Below are 18,196 nucleotides of genomic sequence, written 5' to 3' on the forward strand. Positions count from 1 at the left end.
GCCTGTGCTGTGTTCTCTGCCGGTCAACACGTGGTCTGCTGGGCAGAGCCTGTTGGTTTCTTGAGAAAAATGTAATGAAAACCAGACTTTTTTTCCTACATGATATCTCACTCCCCACAGACTGTCAGCTCTCATATATTCCAATAAAACTGCTAAAGAAACAGCCACTTAAAGAGCTTTAAAGATTATTCATGGAAAAATTATGCTGAGGAAAAACAGAGCAATCCTCTGAGATAGTCAAGCCACATGGTCAGTTTTTCCAGCTGTCCGTGCCATATCAGGCCCGGCGGCGGGGACCACTCTCTGCTAAGGGAGGCCAGAGCCCCGGCTCGTTAGCACCGCCCCGCCCCGGCCCCTGCCCGCAGGACACGGAGAAAACAGCACTTGGCGGCTGCCCAGCTCAGAAACGGTCTCGGAAGACACGTGTCCCCGGTGCTGTCACATGGTGGCCGTCCCAGGCTCAGTGGTGCGGGAACGTGAGGCCTTTCGGTAGCAGAGAGTGCCGCTCGCTGCCAAAGAGGCCACCCCCGTTCCTCGGTCCCAGCTGAATGGAAATTCCTCTGCCCCGGCGTCAGACCCAGGCCGTCGGTCAACAATGCAGCGGGCGGGAGTGGCCGAGGCCCAGGGCATCCAGAGCGCGATCCTTTGACACTGGGCCCGGGGAGATCGCAGCCACTTTTGCTTGGGCCCCCCACCCTTCCCCCAGCTGTGCTGAGGGGCATCTGAGGCCAGGCATGCCTCCCAAGGCCATCGGAGGCTCCAAGAAGAGGGGGCAGATCCGGGCCTCTTCCCAGAGGGAGAGTCCAGAGCCAAATGGAAGACAGCGGTCGCACTGGAGGCACGAGGGAACCGGAAGGTGGTGGTGAGAGACAGCAGTCAAGCCCAGGGAGACAGATGGGGAAGGAGTGAGCAGGAAGGCCTAGGAGGAGCCTCGAGGGTCCAGCCCTCGCTGCACTCGAGGCCGGTTGGGAGAACACACCCGGCCCCCCTCCAGCGCGTGACCAGGTGTGCCCCGAGCGTCCCCTGGAAAATGGTGATGGTCGAGGCAGCCAGTGTGTGGGACTCAGTGAACTGGGGCGTGGAAGTGTTCAGACAAGCCAGGAGCACCGCCGTCGGGGCATCACGTGCAGGTCTCCTTCCCCTCCCTCCCTGCATGAGCCTCAGCCACCTCCTTCATCACACACTGCCCCTGCCCAGAGGAAGAGCTTCCTGCCCTCAGCTCCCCTTGAGGTGTCACCGTGTTCCTCCTCCCTCTGAACTGGGGGGTCTCCTCCCCCACCACGCCGCACCCCTGTGTTCAAGTCCTGTGTGTGTGAGACGTGCACGCCCGGGCTTTCTGTCCTGTCAAATGGGCCTACTAAGTGTGCCCACTTAGTGAATGGCAGCCCATGCACATAGTGTGGTGCCAGGCGCGGGGTGTCCCACGTGATTGTCACAGTTGTTACTGCTCCGGCACCAGGGAGTCGAGTTCCAGTTCCAACCGCAGGGGGGAGGGGCCCCGCTACTTGACCTTTACAAAACATTCTCTGAACCAGGGGTAGGAGCCAGAGTGACTCAGGCGGGGCGGCCGTAATCCCACTGGTAAACAAGGCGAATTCCGCCCTCTGCACGACTCTGGCTGAGCCACGTGCCCAGAAGGAAAACAAAGCAGCGTAGCTTCCATCCTGCCTTTTCCTCCTGGGAGCGCTGCTGCACGAGACCTCGCCTCCAGGACGGAGCTTGCTTTCGCTCCAGCTCTGCGGGCAGGAGCTCTCCCGCCGGGCGTCCCCAGAGTGGCCGGAGCGCCACCGCAGCCTGCCCACCCGAGGCGCTGCAGGCGGGGCCTCGTTCCCACACACTGGCCCTCGGACGCAGGTGCCGGCCCTGGGCGAGGGCTGCGGCCTCAGGGAAGCCCGTGGGCAGTGCGGGGCGGCTCGCCAGGGAAGTGTGCAGCGCGCAGCGTTTGTGTTTCAGCTGCGGTGTCGGCGCCTCCACACGCGGCGCCGTGGCTGTCCTGACGCCACCGTGCAGCACACTGTCCGCATGTTCATGGTGGTGTCGGCGTGAACGAGCCTGCCGCACCGCCACCGTGTAAAGGCGTAGCACGAACAACTATGTCGAGTGCGTGAGACTTATGAATGATAATACGTGCCTATGTTCCTGGTCTGTGTATTTACTGCACTTTTAATCATAATTTTAGAGGGTATCCTTTCCACTTGCAGGAAAACCTTCGCTGGAAAACAGCGTGCTGTATCGCACCAGCAGCAGCCTCACGCGTCTCGTGGTGTCCGAGCCTGGGCTGCGTCATTTTCTCCTGTGCTCGGCCTAGTCTGCTGTCGTCCGAACAGGGCCGTGCGCGCGGGCTCCTGGCCTGAGCGCGGGAGCCCAGGAGCAGTGCCGTGCAGCCCGGGCGTGTGGCAGGCTGCGCCGCCCAGGTTCGGTCCAGCGCACGCTGAACATGTCCCGTCGTTAAGCAGCGCGTGGCGGTCTTAGGGGTAGGTCCATCAGAGCCGTGTTCGTGAGCCGCCGTGTACAGGCTGGAATTGCTACCCAGGACGGTGCGCCCCGTGCCCTGCCACCGGGCTGGGTTGTCCAGGTGGCTGCACCCAGAGGCAGTGAGGCGTGGCGGGATCCCCTCATTAAGGTTCCGCGGGCTGCGAACAGTGGCGTCACTGGCGTGCCAAGGGCTCTGGCGAGAAGCCGATGCGTGTTGGTTGGTTTGCAAAAATGAGGTCACTGGAATGTCGTTAGATCTTAGTGCCTTGAGGGGCAAGTGAGAGAGACAGAGGCGGAGCAGCAAGGAGCACAGGCCTCCGCCTGAAGAAGCTCTGGGGCCAAGGGACCTCAGTTCACAGGAGATGAGAGACCAGGGTGTGTTTGCAGGCTGGGGAAGGGGCCAGAAAGAGAAGGGATAGTGATGGAGCGGGTGCTCCCAGGAAGCAGAGAGGACTGGAGAGCAGAGATTGGCCTTGGACGGAGGGCCCCCCGCTCCGCCCAGGCCTGACAGGAAGGCTAGTGTGGATGGGGTGCACAGAGGGACTGCAGGCCCGGGGGGAGGTGGGACTCGTGAGCCACAGCATCTTCGTGGAAGGAGAGGGTGCCATCGTCTGAGAGTGAGGGGGGCTTTGATCTGTGCGGGGGCTTCCGGAGAGAGGTGACGTTTGGGAGGAGTTGTTGAGGGGAACAGCGGAGAAGGTTGGCCGTGACCTAGTGAAGGGATCGGTGGTGGGGCCCTGGAGGAATGAAGGAGAAGGTGTGTGTGCAGAGCGGGGTGGGAGGGGGAGCAGGGACTCAGAGCCCGAGGAGACGCGAGTCGCCCTGCCTCAGGAACCTTCCCAAGTGCCAGAAGGGAGCCAGACCGTGTGCAATGGACGGGCTGTGGTATTAAAGAAATAAAAGTTGCTGGTGGATCTGCAGCCGCTTGTGGTGGGGGACCTGGAGCCCCGGGTGCAGTGCAGGCCTCGCAGGGACCCCGGAACGCTCCCCAGCACGGCCAGGCAGCAGCCCCCCCCATTGGCTGGGTGTGCTGTGCTCTATAGGAAGTGCAGTGCCCTGGCCCCACCTCCAGTGTCTGTCCCAGGTCCCCTCCCTTCCTGAGCCCCAGGGTGCAGTCAGTACTAAAGAGTACAGCAGTGGGCAGGACCGCGCCCCTCAAACGTGGCTGTGGGTATGGCCAGCAGGAAGGTTCCGTGGTGCTCCGTGGGGTTTGTGGCTCCAACTTTCCGACTCTGGTGACCCCCAGTGGTCCCCATGCTGGGGCGGGAGAATGTGCTAGTAATTGTAACAAAACAAGTATGAGTGCTGACTGTGAAACTCTGCACATGTTACCTCGTGGCTCCTCCCAGCCCCCTGCAAGGTGAGTTGAATTATTTCCACATTTCAGATGAGGAAACTGAGTCTCAAGAGAAGGAGTTAAATAACCTGTCCAAGGTCACCCAGGCCGTAACTGACGGGCCCGGGGCCCGAGCCCCTGCCTGCCCAGCTGTGCCCTCACTCGGGAAGTCCTCTGCCTCCCCTCCCAAGCTCTCTGTCCCTTTTGTCGCACAAGTGGGTAGAGAAAGCGGCCGTGGAGGGGCTCGGGTGAGGGCACCAGCCTTGGAGTCAGGAGACCTACTGCCAAGTCCCCGCTCGTTACCCGGCTGGGTGGCCTCGTGTAAGCCGTGCCCATCAGGGGCGCCGCGCACAGCAGGACACTGGCCGTCCTGACTGCCCTGGGCATCAGCTATACTGGGGCCGAGGGGTCAGAGTCTCGCGAGCAGAAAGCCACGGGGCTTGATGACCCTCGTCTGCCTGTGACAGCTGGGCCAGGCGCCTTGCCCCAGAGCCGGGCCCCGGCCCCTGTGCCGCGCAGCCCCCATGACCGCGCTCTCTGCTCTGTTCACAGGCCCCTCCTCCAGCTCCAGCTCTGCGAGGTTCGGCCGGCGGCCCACCTGCCCGGACACATCTGTTGCCGGCAGCCTCCCCACACCCCCGGTCCCGAGACACAGGAAGAGCCACAGCCTGGGAAACAAGTGGGTACCCGAGCGAGCCCCACTCAGACCGGAGATGGGCCGAGCGTGGGCTGTGGGCTGAAGGGCTGCTGGGAGTGCTTGCCCACCAGAGTCCCCCCTACCCATCTGCGAGGTGCCGACGAGCACTCTGGGTATCCCCAGCTGGTGCCCTCCCCCCACACTGGCAAGGAGGAGCCCAGGGCGGTGCCGGTGACAGCTGTCACCAGCTCAGTAACCGATGGAGGACACATGCAGGGACTCCTCCCCGAGTTCGCCCAGCTCCGTTAGCGCCGCCCTCGTGTGAGCCCCGAGTCCAGGGGCCTCTGTGACTGCCATGCAGGCAGCGCTGGATGTCTCACGGTGCCTGCCGGTCTCAGGGCTCCGTGGCTCGGCCTGCTGAGTGCTGGAGGGAGCCCGCAGAACAGTGACCTCGTGGGGTTGACAGCTAGGGGACATGTGTGGTCCTCGGCGTGGCCAGGGACAGTCATCCCCGTGTCCCCGGGGTGTCGCACACAGGCTCCTGCCACAGTTGGGTCCATCCCTCCCTCCCACACTCTGTTCCTTCCTGCTTTCCTCCCTCCTTCCCATCTTCCCTTTTCCTTCCTGCCTGCCTGCCTTTCGCCACTAAGACACAAGCTGCAGCCGGCCCAGGCTGGTGCTGGAGCCCCTCGGGCTGGAGGAGAGAGTGGTTGCTCTCAGTGTTCTGGGCCTGCTCCGTGCCAGGCACCCTGCTCCATGCCTGTCGGCATGATCTCACCGAGCTCCCGCGGGCTTCCAGGTCAGTGCCGTGCAGTGGGCGCCGCCACAGTGAGTCCGGTGAGGTTCGGGGCGGCGGGGGCATCAGGTTGGAGCGAGGCTCTGGCCCACGTGTGTGCGACTCCAGAAGCAGACGTGATGACCGCAGGGGCACGCTCCCCCGCCACTGTGTGCCCCGTCCCTCGCAAGCGCCACCCACTCACCTGAGCCTCATAACCATCTGGGGAGACAGGCAGGGCAAGGACTGTTAGTCTCCACCTGACAGGGGGGCAGGTGACTTGCCCAAGGTCACACCGAGAGACGGGGCAGAGCCCAGACTCACACCCGGTTCTGGGCGGAGCTCCTGGTCCTGCAGGCGCGCCGTCTACGCTGGAGCCCAGGGCAGGTGCGCCACGGTGACTCCACAGATAAGGAGCTTTGCCTTCTCTCTTCCTTTCCGTTTTCCAGTATGATGTGTCAGTTGAGTGTAGTTGAGAGTAAGAGTGCAACTTTCCCGTCGGAGAAAGCGAGGCACCTGCTGGACGACAGCGTCCTAGAGTCCCGCAGCCCCCGCAGGGGCCTCGCCCTTGCCTCCTCCTCCGCCGTCACCAATGGACTCTCCCTAGGTAAGCGTCTCCGGCCCGCACGCGCCGCGGGGGCCGTGGCCCGGGCGTGCTCGTGTCTGTCTGTCGCTGTGCAATGCCCGGTGGCCCCGCAGCCCCACAGAGAGGGCTCCCCGCAGGAGTCCCCAGAGCCAGGGGGCGTCACCAAGTGCCCTGGGCTCGTCCTCACCCTGCTGATGGCCCTGAGCATGGCAAGTGGAAGGGGCGGCCTGACACATTCCGGAGACCCGCCGTCAAAGCTGGGCCGAGGCCCCGTTTGGGCGGCCGCCCCCGGGGGAGCCACAGGCCCCTGCCAGCCAGCGGGGCAGAGCTGGGGACGCTGCCTGAGGACGGCCGCTGACGGGCCGCCGGGCGTGCACGTGTGTCCTTGTCCTCCCGCCGGAAAGTCGGGGTTGCTGGGGTGGGTGGGTGAGGAAGCGACCTCCAGGGGTGAGATGGCATGCCTGAGCTTCCTCCAGAAATGGCGCTCGCGTCAGCAGAGGGGACCGCGCTGCTCAGGCGGGCTGGGAGGCGGTCGAGGTCAGAGCAGAGGATGGCGTGGCGCTCTGCTCTGGGGTCCGCCCCTGCAGCGCCCAGGCCACCTGTCACGACCACCATCAGACAAGAGCGCTCTCTGCTGGCCGTGCCCTTTCAGTGTGCCTGTGCTTCTGGAGTCCTTGTGTCTGCATATCTGTCTGCTGTCCTTAGTGAGGGGCCCTTCCGGGGCCAGGGGTGGCTTAGACAGCTGCCAGCCTGGGGTTTGACCTGGTGAGGCCTGCAGGGAGAAGGGCCCATGTGCCTGAGGAGGAGGGGGGTGCGGGGGCAGGAAAAATGGGCAGGAGTCTCACGTCCTACGTGCCTGTGACCTGCGGCCAGTGTCCGAGGCGGTATCACTGCAGGGACGGCCGTCTCCCACCACCAGAAGGTGACAGGCAGGGTCCTGTCTGCCTTCTCTCTTGGGACGGGGCCATCCTGTTGGGCCCTAGTCGGGGGCGGACAGCGGTGTGGCTCAGGGGTGCATACCCCTCAGAGAAGAGTCCTGGGGGCGTTATATCGGGAGAAGGCTGGTTAAGCCAGGTGAGGTGAGCGGCCCTCTTCTCGGAGACCCTAAAATGCTGAGGGCATCATGGGTCACCAGGAGGCAGCAGAGTCTGCAGGCTCCCCGGTATCTGAGGGTTCCCCTGGAACCCCCTCCTCAGGGCACAGGGCGGGATGTGGCCTGAACCGGGCTGGAAATGCCGGCCCGAGAGCCTCCAGCCGTTGACATCCAGGAACTCCCTGAGCTGTGCATGCTGCAGCGGCCCAGGCCCTGCTCTCCCCGGACAGGACACTGAGTGGGTACAGCGCTCCCCAGTGCCCCGGCGGGAGGCCAATGGGCACCCCGGTTCCCAGCTCCCGCATTCGAGGAGCTCGTGTGTGTCTGCAGCCGGAGCCCCCTGAGAGCCCGGGAGCAGGTTGCCGCGCGCAGGCGCCCCCGTGTGGAGCCGCGCTGGTCCTCTCCGTCCTGTCGCTCCCGCTCTCATCGGGCCGGAGACCCCCGCCTCCCCTTTCCCGCTGCCCGGGCCGTGGTGCCAGCCGGCAGCCCAGGCAGCACGTGCCGAGCCCAGGTGCCTTGAGGCCCGAGGGGCAGTACCGAGGCCTGTGGCACCAGTGAAGGGACAGAAGAAGATCTGTCTCCCTGCTGTCCTTGCGGCTGGGGGCAGGCCCCGGGGGCCCCGAGAGGCGGGGTGTCTGAGGCAGCCCTCAAGAAGCAGGCCTGGTGGGGAGGTCGAGCTCCCGCCTGTTTGGAAAGCAGCCGGTTGTCTGAAGGGGCCCTCCCTTGAGGCTCCTGTCTAGTGCCCGGCAGCTGCCCGGTGACCAGTGTCTAGTTAGGGCCTGACCTTTGGGGGAAGAAATGCTTGTGTGGCCTCTGTCCTCACCGGGTGAGGGCTGTGCTGGCACCGGTGTTCCCTGGCCAGAAGGGAGACAGCGGGGAGCCGGGCCGGGCCCACATGGAGGCCTAAGGACCCCAGTGGTCCCGGGAGAGGCTGCTGCAGTGCCCCTGGGGGGGCAGCGGGGAGGGAGTGGGGTCCCACCTGGGAACAGTGGGACCCTCCCAGGACAGAGAGGCAGACATAGGAGCAGCGACCCGCCATCCACAGTGACACCGACAGGGTCAGGAAGCTGTTGGCTCCAGCACATCCCCAGAGCCCGAGGGCCTGGGCCCGGGGAGCCAGGAGGAGAGGCCCCTCGGGGGCTGGCCCCGGGCGTGGCTGCCCTGCTCACCCTCTGTGTTCCTTTTCCAGGCAGTAGTGAGAGCTCAGAGCTTAGTGAAGAGATGTCGTCAGGGCTGGAAAGGTGAGTGTGGCCTCACCGCCGGCCCAGCCGGTGAGGCTGCTCGGCCGCTCCTCAGGCCCGCTCGGCCCGGGGGCAGGGCCACCTGAAGTGGGGGTGGGGGTGGGGTGGGGGGCTGGGCCCCAGCCCGTGTTCTGAGCAGCCTCCTCGTTGTCCGGCCCAGAGCAAGCCCAGGAGCCTGAGTCCACGCCTCTTCCTCAGGCCGGGCTGCTGGGGAGGCTGGGGAGCAGACTTAGTCTGAAACGTGGGCTCCTGAAACTGGAGGCCTGGGCCTGGGCCTGGTCTGCGGACGTGGCTCCGCCTGTGGGGACCGAGTGTGCCCGCCCACGTGGCCTCGGGCCGACACCCGGCGTGCTGGGCACCGGTGACAGCACAGGGGCCCCTCCGTGGGTTTGGCTGCCCGCAGACGGCCGGGCTGCCCAGGGGGTCGGGCCCCCCCCCTCCGCCCCGCTCAGGATTCGCCTTCAGCACCTGCTCCGCACGCGGGTGCTTTCTCTGCGCCAGAGCCACAGCGCCACGCAAGGCGAAGGTCATTGCGGTGACCTTGGGGGGAGGCAGGCAGAAATCCACTGACACGGAACGTCATGAGAGGCAGGTCTGCACCGTCCTTCCGAGTGGCCTGTCCCCCCTGGGGACCTGTGCGCACAGGCAGGCACACGCAGTCACACATGCTCACACACACTACACACCCTGGACACACACGTCCTCACACACACATTCACACGATTGCACATGTGTTCCTCACACAGATCCACATGTCACACACACACATGTCCTCTGGTGCTGGAGCCTCCTGTCGCCTCAGCCCCCACAGCTGTAAAACGGCCAGGGAGGAGGGGGCTCCCCCCAGCAAGTCCTTGCAGGGCAGGAGGGTGCGAGTGGTGGTGAGTGGCTCCTGTCGAGGGTCCCCTGCGTGCCGGCGCTGTCTTGGCCTCAAGCACTTTTGCACAGCCGTTCCTCAGGGGGTCCCCGTGTGCGCACATGGACAGTGAGGCTCAGGTGGGCGGAGCGCCCTGCCTTGCTTCACGGCCTCTGCAGGGCCGCGCCGCCCCCAGTCCATGTCTTCCTGGCCACTGAGCCCACCGCTTTGCCGCCGGTCCCGGCCTCGCCCAGCGCGCTGCTGCGACAGCCACAGGCACCGGCCCCAGGTCGGCTGGTCGGTCCGTCTGTCCTGTGAAAGCCCAGAGGGAGGACAGGAAGTGGGGAGCAACGGCACAGGGTCCCTGGCCTCTGTCCCAGCTCTGGGACTCAGAGAGGGATGTTTTCCCTCCTGCTCTTGTGCTCTCGGGCGGGTGGCCCCGCCGCCCTCACTCAGGGCCACCCCAGCAGTGGGGCGGGAGAAGCGGCAGGCACCGGGGGCGCACTCCGGGTCTGCTGAGCAAGAGTTTGACAACTCTCAGCACCGGTCAGAGGGCTCCAGGAGAGCCTGGGGGAGAGGCTCGCAGGCCGGCCAGCATCTTTCCTGGCCACGGGCCAGTGAGGGGGCATCGAGTGGGGAGCGCAGGCACCACGCCAAGGTCCTGAGCACCATCGGGCCTGGACCTATTCATTCATTCACCCCTCCCTCCCCCCTTCCCCCCATTCCATCCTCCTCCCTTCCTCCCTTCCTTCCTTCCTTCTTCTCCTCCCTTCCTCCCTCCCTTCCTCCTCCCTCCCCCCTTCCCCCCATTCCATCCTCCTCCCTTCCTCCCTTCCTTCCTTCTTCCCCTCCCTTCCTCCCTCCCTTCCTCCTCCCTCCCCCCTTCCCCCCATTCCATCCTCCTCCCTTCCTCCCTTCCTTCCTTCCTTCTTCCCCTCCCTTCCTCCCTACCTTCCTCCTCCCTCCCCCCTTCCCCCCATTCCATCCTGCCTTCCTTCCTCCCTCCCTTCCTCCCTCCCTTCCTCCCTTCCTTCCTTCCTTCCTTCCTTCCTTCTTCCCCTCCCTCTCTCCCTCCCTTCCTCCTCTCTCCCCCCTTCCCCCCATTCCATCCTGCCTGCCTTCCTCCCCTCATTCCCTCACTCGTTCATTTATTCCCTTCACATGCACTAAGCAGCCGCTCCCTGTCGGACACCAGCCCGAGGCGGCAGAAGCAGCTGCTGCCGAGCACCCAGGGCTGAGACGAGAGCTGGCGGGGAGGAGGACGCAGAGGGCCCTTCTGACCCAGAGAGACACCGCTGCACCCAGCTCAGTGGGGGGCGCTGCGGAGTAGCACGTCCCTCTTCTCCCCTTCGAGTAGAAAGGAGCATTAGGTTCGCCGTCCGTCCGAACGCCTGCAGCAGGTGTTCTGAGGCGGGATCTCCTGCGGGCGCCGATCGCGCAGCGAGCTCACCTGTGCAGGTGCCCCGCGGCCTTCGGGACAGTCCGTAAAAGCGAACAGGTGCTCCTTTGTGCCTGATTTGCCACTCGTAGCGAGAACAAGAATATCAGCCTGAAAGTTAAACATTTTAAAGAAGGTTTTTAAAAAACTATATTTTATTGAAAACTATATTTTATTTTATTCTATGCTGTTGCAGTTGTCCTGATTTTCCCCCCTTGGTCCCCCCTCCACTGAGCACCCCCAACTCCCTCAGACAGTCCCCCCACCATTATTGATGTCCATGGGTCATGGTATAAGTTCTTTGGCTGCTCCATTTCCTGTACTGTGCTTTACCTCCCCCTGGCTGTTCTGTACCTGTTTGTACTCCCGATGCCCTCACCTCCTCACGCATCCCCGCACCCCCTCCCACCTGGCACCCATCCAAACGCTGTCTGTATCCATGATTCTGTCTCTGTTCTTCCTGTTTGCTTACTTTGTTTTTTTAGATTCAGTTGTGGATAGATATGTATTTTTTGCCATTTTATTGTTCCTAGTTTTGATCTTTTTCTAAAATAAGCCTCTTTAACATTTCATATAATAGTGGTTTGGTGATAATGAACCCCTTTAGTTTTTTCTTGTTTGGGAAGCTCTTCATCTGCCCTTTGATTCTAAATGACATCTTTGCTGCAGGGAGCAGTCTTGGCTGTAGGTCCCCGCTTTTCATGACTCTGAATGTTTGTTGCCAGTCTTTCTAGCCTGCAAAGTTTCTTTTGAGAAATCAGCTGACACTTTTATGGGAACTCCCCTGTAGGTAACTAGCATTTTTTTCTCTTGCTGCTTTTAAGATTCTCTCTTTATTTTTAACCTCTGGCCTTTTAATTGTGATGTGTCTTGGAGTGGGCCTCTCTGCATCCATCTTGTTTGGGGATTCTCGGTGCTTCCTGGATTTGCATGTCTACTTACTTTTCCAAATTAGAGAAGTTTTCTTTCATTATTTTTTCAAATACATCTCCAATTTCTTGCTCTTTCTCCTCTCCTTCTGGCACTATGGTATGAAGGTTGGACCTCTTGAAGTTATCCCAGAGGCTGTTTATATTGTCCTCATTTTCTTGGATTCTTTTTTCTTCTTGTTTTGTGTGGTGGTTTTTTGCTTCATTATGTTCCAAATCACTGATTTGAAACTCAGCTTCATCCACTCTACTGTTATTTCCCTGTAAATTGTTCTTTATTTCAATTAGTGTGTCCTTCATTTCTGACTGGATCTTTTTTATGCTGCTGAGGTCTTCACCAATTTCCTTGAGCATCCTTATAACCAGTGTTTTGAACTCTGGATCTGATAGATTGCTTATCTCCATTTTGTTTAGCTCTTTTTCTGGAGTTTTGATCTGTTCTTTCATTTGGGCCATGTTTCTTTGTCTCCTCGTTTTGGCAGCCTCCCTGAGTTTGTTTCTATGTATTAGGAGCAGCTGCTTTGACTCCGTGTCTTGGTAGTGTGGCCTAATGCAGTAGGCGCCCTGGAGGGTCCAGTGGCACAGCCTCCCTATCGCCCAAGCTGGTACTCAGGTGCACCCTTTGTGTGGGCTGAGTACACCCTCCTCCTGTAGTTGAGACGTGGTTGCTGTTGGCAGATCAGTGGGAGGGATTTGCCCGGGCCAGTCAGCTGCAAGGATTGGCTGTGATCACTGACCACCAATCTCCGCCCTCCGTGGAGGATCAGCTGTGCAGGGGCAGGTGGTGGTCCTCTGACGTGGTCTGTAGCTGTCCACTGGGCGCTCTGGCCCTGGGGTTTCCTGGGTGGTGCAGGCCAAGGTCAGCCCCCACCTGTGTTTTGCCCGGGTCCACTCAGCCTGAGCTATAAAGCAATCTGAGATGGCTGCTGCTTGTGCTGGGCTTGGAGGTTCTCAAGTGAAGCCAAGCTGTGAATCTAGGCCGGCTGCTGCTAGTGCCAGGCCTGGGGCTTACCAAGGCCAGCTGTTGCTTGTTTGAGAGGATTTAGGAAGTTGTGAAGCAAGAGCCAGGCCAGCCGTTCTTTTGGAAAAGCAGCTTGGGTGGGCCCATAAATTGGGTGCGGTGGAGTCTCTGGGGATCTCCAAGGCAGGTCAAACAGTGTTAGCCTGGTTGATGGAATCTCAGATATGGAACCAGCTTGCCAGCTCTGTTGGGGGAGGGCTTAGAAAAGGGACAATGGCCTCTGCTCACCTTGGTGGCAGACACTTCAGTTCCTGCCTGTGTACCACTGGTGCCTTTCAAGCTGCTACCCGGTGCTGGAGCTCAGAGGGAGTGAGTCTGAGTAGGTGAGTCCGTGGGTGGGTTCTTTAAGAGGAACTGCTTGGGGCTCCAGCAGTTTCTTAGACTGACCCAACCCCTGCTGGGTTTTGTAGCCAGAGGTTGTAGGGACTTATCTTCCTGGCACTGGACCCTGGGCGGGGGTGGGCCTGGTGTAGGGCTGGGACTCTTTGCTCCTAGTATTTCCCTCCCGAATTTTTATCCACCACATGTGGGTGAGGGACCGGCCAGTTCTGTGTCTGTGCCCCTCCTACCAGTCTGGATGGATGTGGTTTCTTTAATTCCATAGTGTCAGACTCCCATTCAACTGGATTTCTGATGTTCTGAGTGATGCTTTTTGTATATTTTAGTTGTAATTTTGATGTGGTTGTGCAAAGAGGTGAGCCATGCCTGCCTACGCCGCCATCTTGACCGGAAGCCTTAAATGAGGTTTTTAAAATGAAGGACAAAGTAATCGCTAGAGACGGACACATGTGTAGGCATGAAAATACATGACATCATCCATCTCGGTCATCTCTGAGTTGCAGCTTTATTGAGTTAGTTTCTTTCCTTCACTTTTTCCCCCCGTATTCTCCAGATTTTCCGTAATGGGTAAAAGTTTCTCTTAAACCCAGAGAAAAGTAACATTTAACTTTTTCAAAGATGATATCATCGGAAGTGTGTACTGATCCGTTTCTCAGAGGTGAAGCGGGAGGCACATCACACAGCTCATCACCGAGCCCTCAGCCGCCCGTCCTCTCCAGTCTGACGGGGCCTGTCTGTGCGGAAGGGCATGAGAGAGAGGCGGGCCCGCCATCCGAGTGGCAGAAAGACCAGGAATTGGAGGGGGGGCCCTTGGAGGAGGAAGCGCCCCGCTGGTGGGAGGTGGAGAGGGAGAGGGGAGTGTGACGGCCCCTTGGGCGCACAGCTGGTTCTCGCTCCTTCCCACGACGGAGCAGGACCTGGTCACGGCTCACAGCTGAGCTGGGAGACAGAGACCAGGGAGGCCAGGTTCCCAGGGGATCAGCCACGGGAATGTCCAGCAGGGACCAAGTCAGACTGCAGGTTCTGGCGTATCCCCTGCAGAGATGGTTCGGCAGAAGTCCAAGGGCATGTGGTAAAGAGGGACCACAGTGGACCCTCGAGGGGGTCCTAGGACCTGAGGAGGCCATGAGTCCTGAGTCGTGTGCCAGGATGGGAGAGGTGGCCCAGGAATGCTTCGTGTCTCTGAGAGTCGCTGCAGGAGAGGCGGGCTCCAGGGTGCACCCTGGTCTCTGAGGTTCCCGATGGACCGCGCAGTGAAAGATGATGGTCTGGCTTCTGGATGCTGCCTGTGGCGCTGGGACGGGCCTGCAGCCCGGCTGCTCACTGTCTTCGTGACCTTGGGCTTGTCTCTGGACCCCCTCTGAGCCTCAGGCCCCTCCACTCTGCAGGGAGGGTGCTCGCAGGAAGCAGCACATGGGTGGAATGGCTGCATTTGGGAAGGTGGCTGTGGGGTTTCTCTGAATTCCACTCAGTGGGCATCTCTCGCCAGCAAGCGCTCTGGGAACATCCCCAGACGGCGGTCGGTCATTTCGGAGGGGTGGGCTGTAATGAAGGCAGGTGTCCACCAGCCCCGGCTGGCCACTGGACAGCGGGAAGGCCCCTTGGGAGAGCGCTGCCTACAGGCGGCCGCACGCATACTCTCGGGTGTTGAGGGGGTTGGCTGTTGCCGTTTCTGCCCTGTGCGCGGCTCTCTTGTTCTGAGCTGGCGGAATCTTCCCACGCCCTCCGGGAGACCCGGGGCGGGGGGCGGGGGCGCGGCAGTGGAGCCCCAAGCCTGACGCCTCCAGTCGGAGTTTCTGAAGACACTCTTGTCCTTCCTGGAGAAGATCGGAGACTCGGGCAGATGCCGGTTTCGCGGGAACAAGGGTGCCCCTCGAGCCCCAGACCCCACAGCAGTTGGGAGAGGGACGGGGAGCCCTGGGGCTCTGGAGGTGAGGGGGCCCTTTCAACGGAAGTGTACCCATGGGGGCGGCTGTGTTCAGGGAGTGAGACCCCCGCACCCCGAGGCTGGGGGCCCGGAGTGCCCCAGGCTTGTGTCCCTCATCTGTCATCTGTCCCTCCGCAGTCTGGTTTTCCAGCTGCACCCTGCCCTGGTCCTCCGTTCTGCTGCTCTGCCGCGGGAGGCGGCCCGGCTGGGTGATGAGCCGAGCTGCCAATGCCGGTTGCCCTCGGAGATGCCGTGTGCTGCCTCGCCCTCAGCAGCAGACACCGAGGTCTGGCACCCGCAGCTCGACCCGGGAGCTCAGGCCCCTCTGAGAGACAGCAGCGGGCCGCAGGCGGTACCGGCCTTCTCTTGACCCTGTCCTTGGGCCCCAGCCGACAAGGGCTGGGCCCTGCCCACAGGCTGCTGCAGCAGCTTCACAGGTTGCCGAGGAGTCTGCCACAACCCCTTGGTCCACCAGAACAGCCCCAGAGTCAGGTCCTGGGAAGCGGGCAGGACTGTCCGCCTGTCTCACATCGATCCTTCTTGATGTCTGTCTGCTCCGCTCCCCTCTGTCCCTGCAGACCAGACCCCTACTCTAGACTTCTCGGCTCCCAGAGGGGAAGGTGGACACCTCCCGGCTCCCGAGGCTACATGTTACGGCTTCGCCCAGCCACGGAGCCTGACTTCCAGTTTTTCAAACTCGGCCCCTAATGGCCAGGAGAGAGAGCCTGGTAGACTTGGCTGGGGTGTGCCCAGCGGAACTTTCAGTGCAAATGCGGCTCCTAGCGACCCACTCAGCGGGTCAGGGTCGTTGCCCAGAGGACAGTGCATGCGTGACTCATAGGCAGTAAAAGCCCTTTAACAAGCACTGCTGGGGAGACATCCCGGGACTCGGCACAACTTGGGGTGGCAGCTTCCTGCCTGCAGGTGAGGGCGAGTCACCAGGAAGCGGGCAGGGTCGAGTCCTGGCCGATGGGGACGGTGGCCCGTGCAGGGGTTGCCGGTGCAGGTGGGCCCTGCTGACGAGCAGTGCCCTGGCCCCTTCCACAGGCCCACTCCTGCCGGGGGCTCTGTGCAGGGGGGGCAGAAGCATGGGGGGATCCCGGTTCTGCTAAGACAAGATTACTGAGGCCTCAGTGAGATTGTCATCCAAGACTTCTCCCTGCACCCCAGCCTCCTAGACCAGTAACAGGGACTCCAGGTGAGACTGTGAAACTCAGTCCCCAAGATAGCTGCCACCCAGCGTGCACCCAGGAAACTGTCAAGGGGAAGACATGTCCCAGACCCGTCCCAGCCAGTCTGCGTTCTCACGGTGCTTGGGCCCGAGCAGGGCCCTGGCTGCTCCCACCTCAGCAGCGCCACCCACTCCTCCTGTTCCTAGTGTTGTGACCTTGGGCAAGTTACCCCCCCCCGCCCCCAAGCCTCAGAGCCCCGCTCTGCGGGGGTGGGGATGAGAACAGTGCCTGCCCCCGCTGCCGCCGGAGCCAACAGGACAGTGAGCGGGTGCTGCTCGCTCAGCACGTTGCCGGGCGCCAGCCTCCCCTCCCGCACCACCACCCATCATCCGCACCACCCCATCGCCCCACAGTCCCGCCGCCGCCATCACCACCACCGCCTTCACCCCCGTGGGACTGTGGTGCTGTTCTCGTGGTTGCCGGCCCACGTCTCTGAGGACCGTGTGGGAAAGTCCTTACTTGTCTCGTGGTCAGCAGTCGACGAGCAGCAGCTGCTCTTCAGTGCCCGGAAGCCAGAGCCACCGGGAAAACACTCCGAGGGGGAAGCCCAGGGCCCAGGGGCCCAGGAGGGGGCCCCGCCCCGGGACATCCGGGCCTACAGACTGGGTGGCCTTCCAGTGTCATGGGCGCCGACAGAGTCCACCCAGCGTGAGCTGCAGCAGACACCTACACGAAGTGGAGCCTCCGGAGAAGAATGCCAGGAAGCCGCCCCCTCAGAGCTGGCTTTGAACCTGGGCCCAGGCCCGTGGCAGATTCCACCGCTCCGGTCACCTTAGCCTCTTTCCACCCTGAAACGCGTGGGCGGAGCTTGGGCTGTGGAGTGAGTCAGACAGACCCAGGTTCAAACCCGCCTACCTAGGCCCATGCCTCTGTCCCAAGTCCTCTGGGCTCTGAGCCTCAGCTCCCCCGTTCTGGGGCGGGTGGTGGCACTTGAACAAAGAAAGCTCCAGTGGGCAAGAGTGCATGGCCTGGCGCACGGGGGCGCTCACCAACTGGTGACTCCCCCGGGAGCCGCCTCGGTGGCCCTGGCGTCCCTGCGCACTCCCACCAGCCCAGGGAGAACACGAGGAGGATGCCGACCTGAAGCTCTTCATCAACGCAGGTCACTCCTGCCAGACTTCTGTGCGCAGGCAGCCACGGGCTGTCTCAAAAAGGGGACAGGGTGACGGAGAGAAGGGGCAGCACCCACCCTGTCACCCCGTCCAGGAACTACTGGTGGTAGCGTACAGTCCCCTGTTGTCACACACGTCCCTGGGGCACCGGGGGAAGGAGCCTCCTGAGAAGGAAGGTGGAGAGGAGGGGCCCGAGGACCCAGCTCCGGGAAGCGGGGTCCGCCTCACGTGCTGCACCAGCAGCGGCTCCGCAGGAATTCAGATCGAATGAGGAGGCTCCCGCTGCGCACGAGGGGCATCGCCAGGGCACCACTGGCCTGCAGACCCTGCCCCGATTCGGAAGAGACCCCTGCGGGGGCCGGGGGGCGGGGGGAAGCGGCCCTGGGGGTGGGGGGCTGTGGCGCATTGTGGCGTCCCACCCGGCTGTGCGGTGCTCAGCGTCACGGGTCATGGGCGAAGCCCTGGGGCTCTTCAGATCTCAGGGCTGGTTCCCCGTTTCCTGCGGACCCCCCCCCACCCCCACTCACTCGCTGCGCTGCGGGCACTGGAGGAAATAGTCACCTGGGGTGCTGGGGACTTGCCCGGGTGGAGCCCTGGAACCCTCTGTTCACGGCCTGGCCGCTCAGATGTGCCCGAAGCCTGAGCCAGGAGGAGGGGGGGGAGGAGGGAGGACTTGGGGCTGGGGTCCCTGAGCTAATAATGGCCACAGTCCGAGACGCTCTTGCCCCCTTGGGAGTCTCTGCCTTCCCAGCCCGCCGCTAAAACTCCGCCTTTTCCCTCCGAAGCAGGGGACGTCTCTACGCCACCCTGGGGCCCAACTGGCGGGTTCCCGTTCGGAATTCTCCCAGAACCCGGAGCTGTGTCTACAGGTACTCCTTCATTCGCACGTTCGTCTGCTCGGCAGGGAACCAGAGGGTGCTTGTTGGGTGCTTGTTGGGTGCTTGTTGGGTGCTTGCTGGGCGCTGGGCTGGAGGCCCCACCGCGGTCCACGGGGCTGCTGGAGAAGAGACAGAAAGTCGCAGGTGCCCACGGCCCCAGAACTGGCGGCTGCTCTGGCGGGGAAAAAGACTGGAAGGGTGATAGGAATTACCCTGATTAAATAAAGGGAGGGAGGGGAGGCGGAGGGGAAATAAGAGTGCCCGCAGGCCAAGGGGCGGTCCAGGGGGCCTGGGGGCAGGAAGAGGAGGGTGACTGGGAAT

The 18,196-nt window shown here is 62.2% G+C and overlaps 1 protein-coding gene across 9 annotated transcripts in view; it reads left to right on the plus strand.

Annotated features, from left to right (window-relative positions):
* The window catches only part of RALGPS1 (Ral GEF with PH domain and SH3 binding motif 1), a 233,187-nt gene that overhangs the window by 198,961 nt on the left and 16,030 nt on the right, over positions 1-18,196 (plus strand). For 6 of the 9 annotated variants that reach the window (XR_004902354.1, XM_036022249.1, XM_028512846.2 and 3 more), the window contains 4 exons: positions 4,364-4,490; positions 5,673-5,830; positions 8,092-8,143; positions 17,783-17,866. Coding sequence is in view for 8 of the 9 variants with exons in the window: in XM_036022249.1 (XP_035878142.1) it covers positions 4,364-4,490; positions 5,673-5,830; positions 8,092-8,143; positions 17,783-17,866 (421 nt within the window). In the remaining variant the exon portion in view is untranslated. The remainder of the gene's footprint in view (positions 1-4,363; positions 4,491-5,672; positions 5,831-8,091; positions 8,144-17,782; positions 17,867-18,196) is intronic. The other 3 variants (XM_028512854.2, XM_028512878.2, XM_028512886.2) reach the window with 3 other exon arrangements.

The sequence above is a fragment of the Phyllostomus discolor genome, chromosome 3 (assembly GCF_004126475.2).
Source record: "Phyllostomus discolor isolate MPI-MPIP mPhyDis1 chromosome 3, mPhyDis1.pri.v3, whole genome shotgun sequence".
Lineage (NCBI taxonomy): Eukaryota > Metazoa > Chordata > Mammalia > Chiroptera > Phyllostomidae > Phyllostomus > Phyllostomus discolor.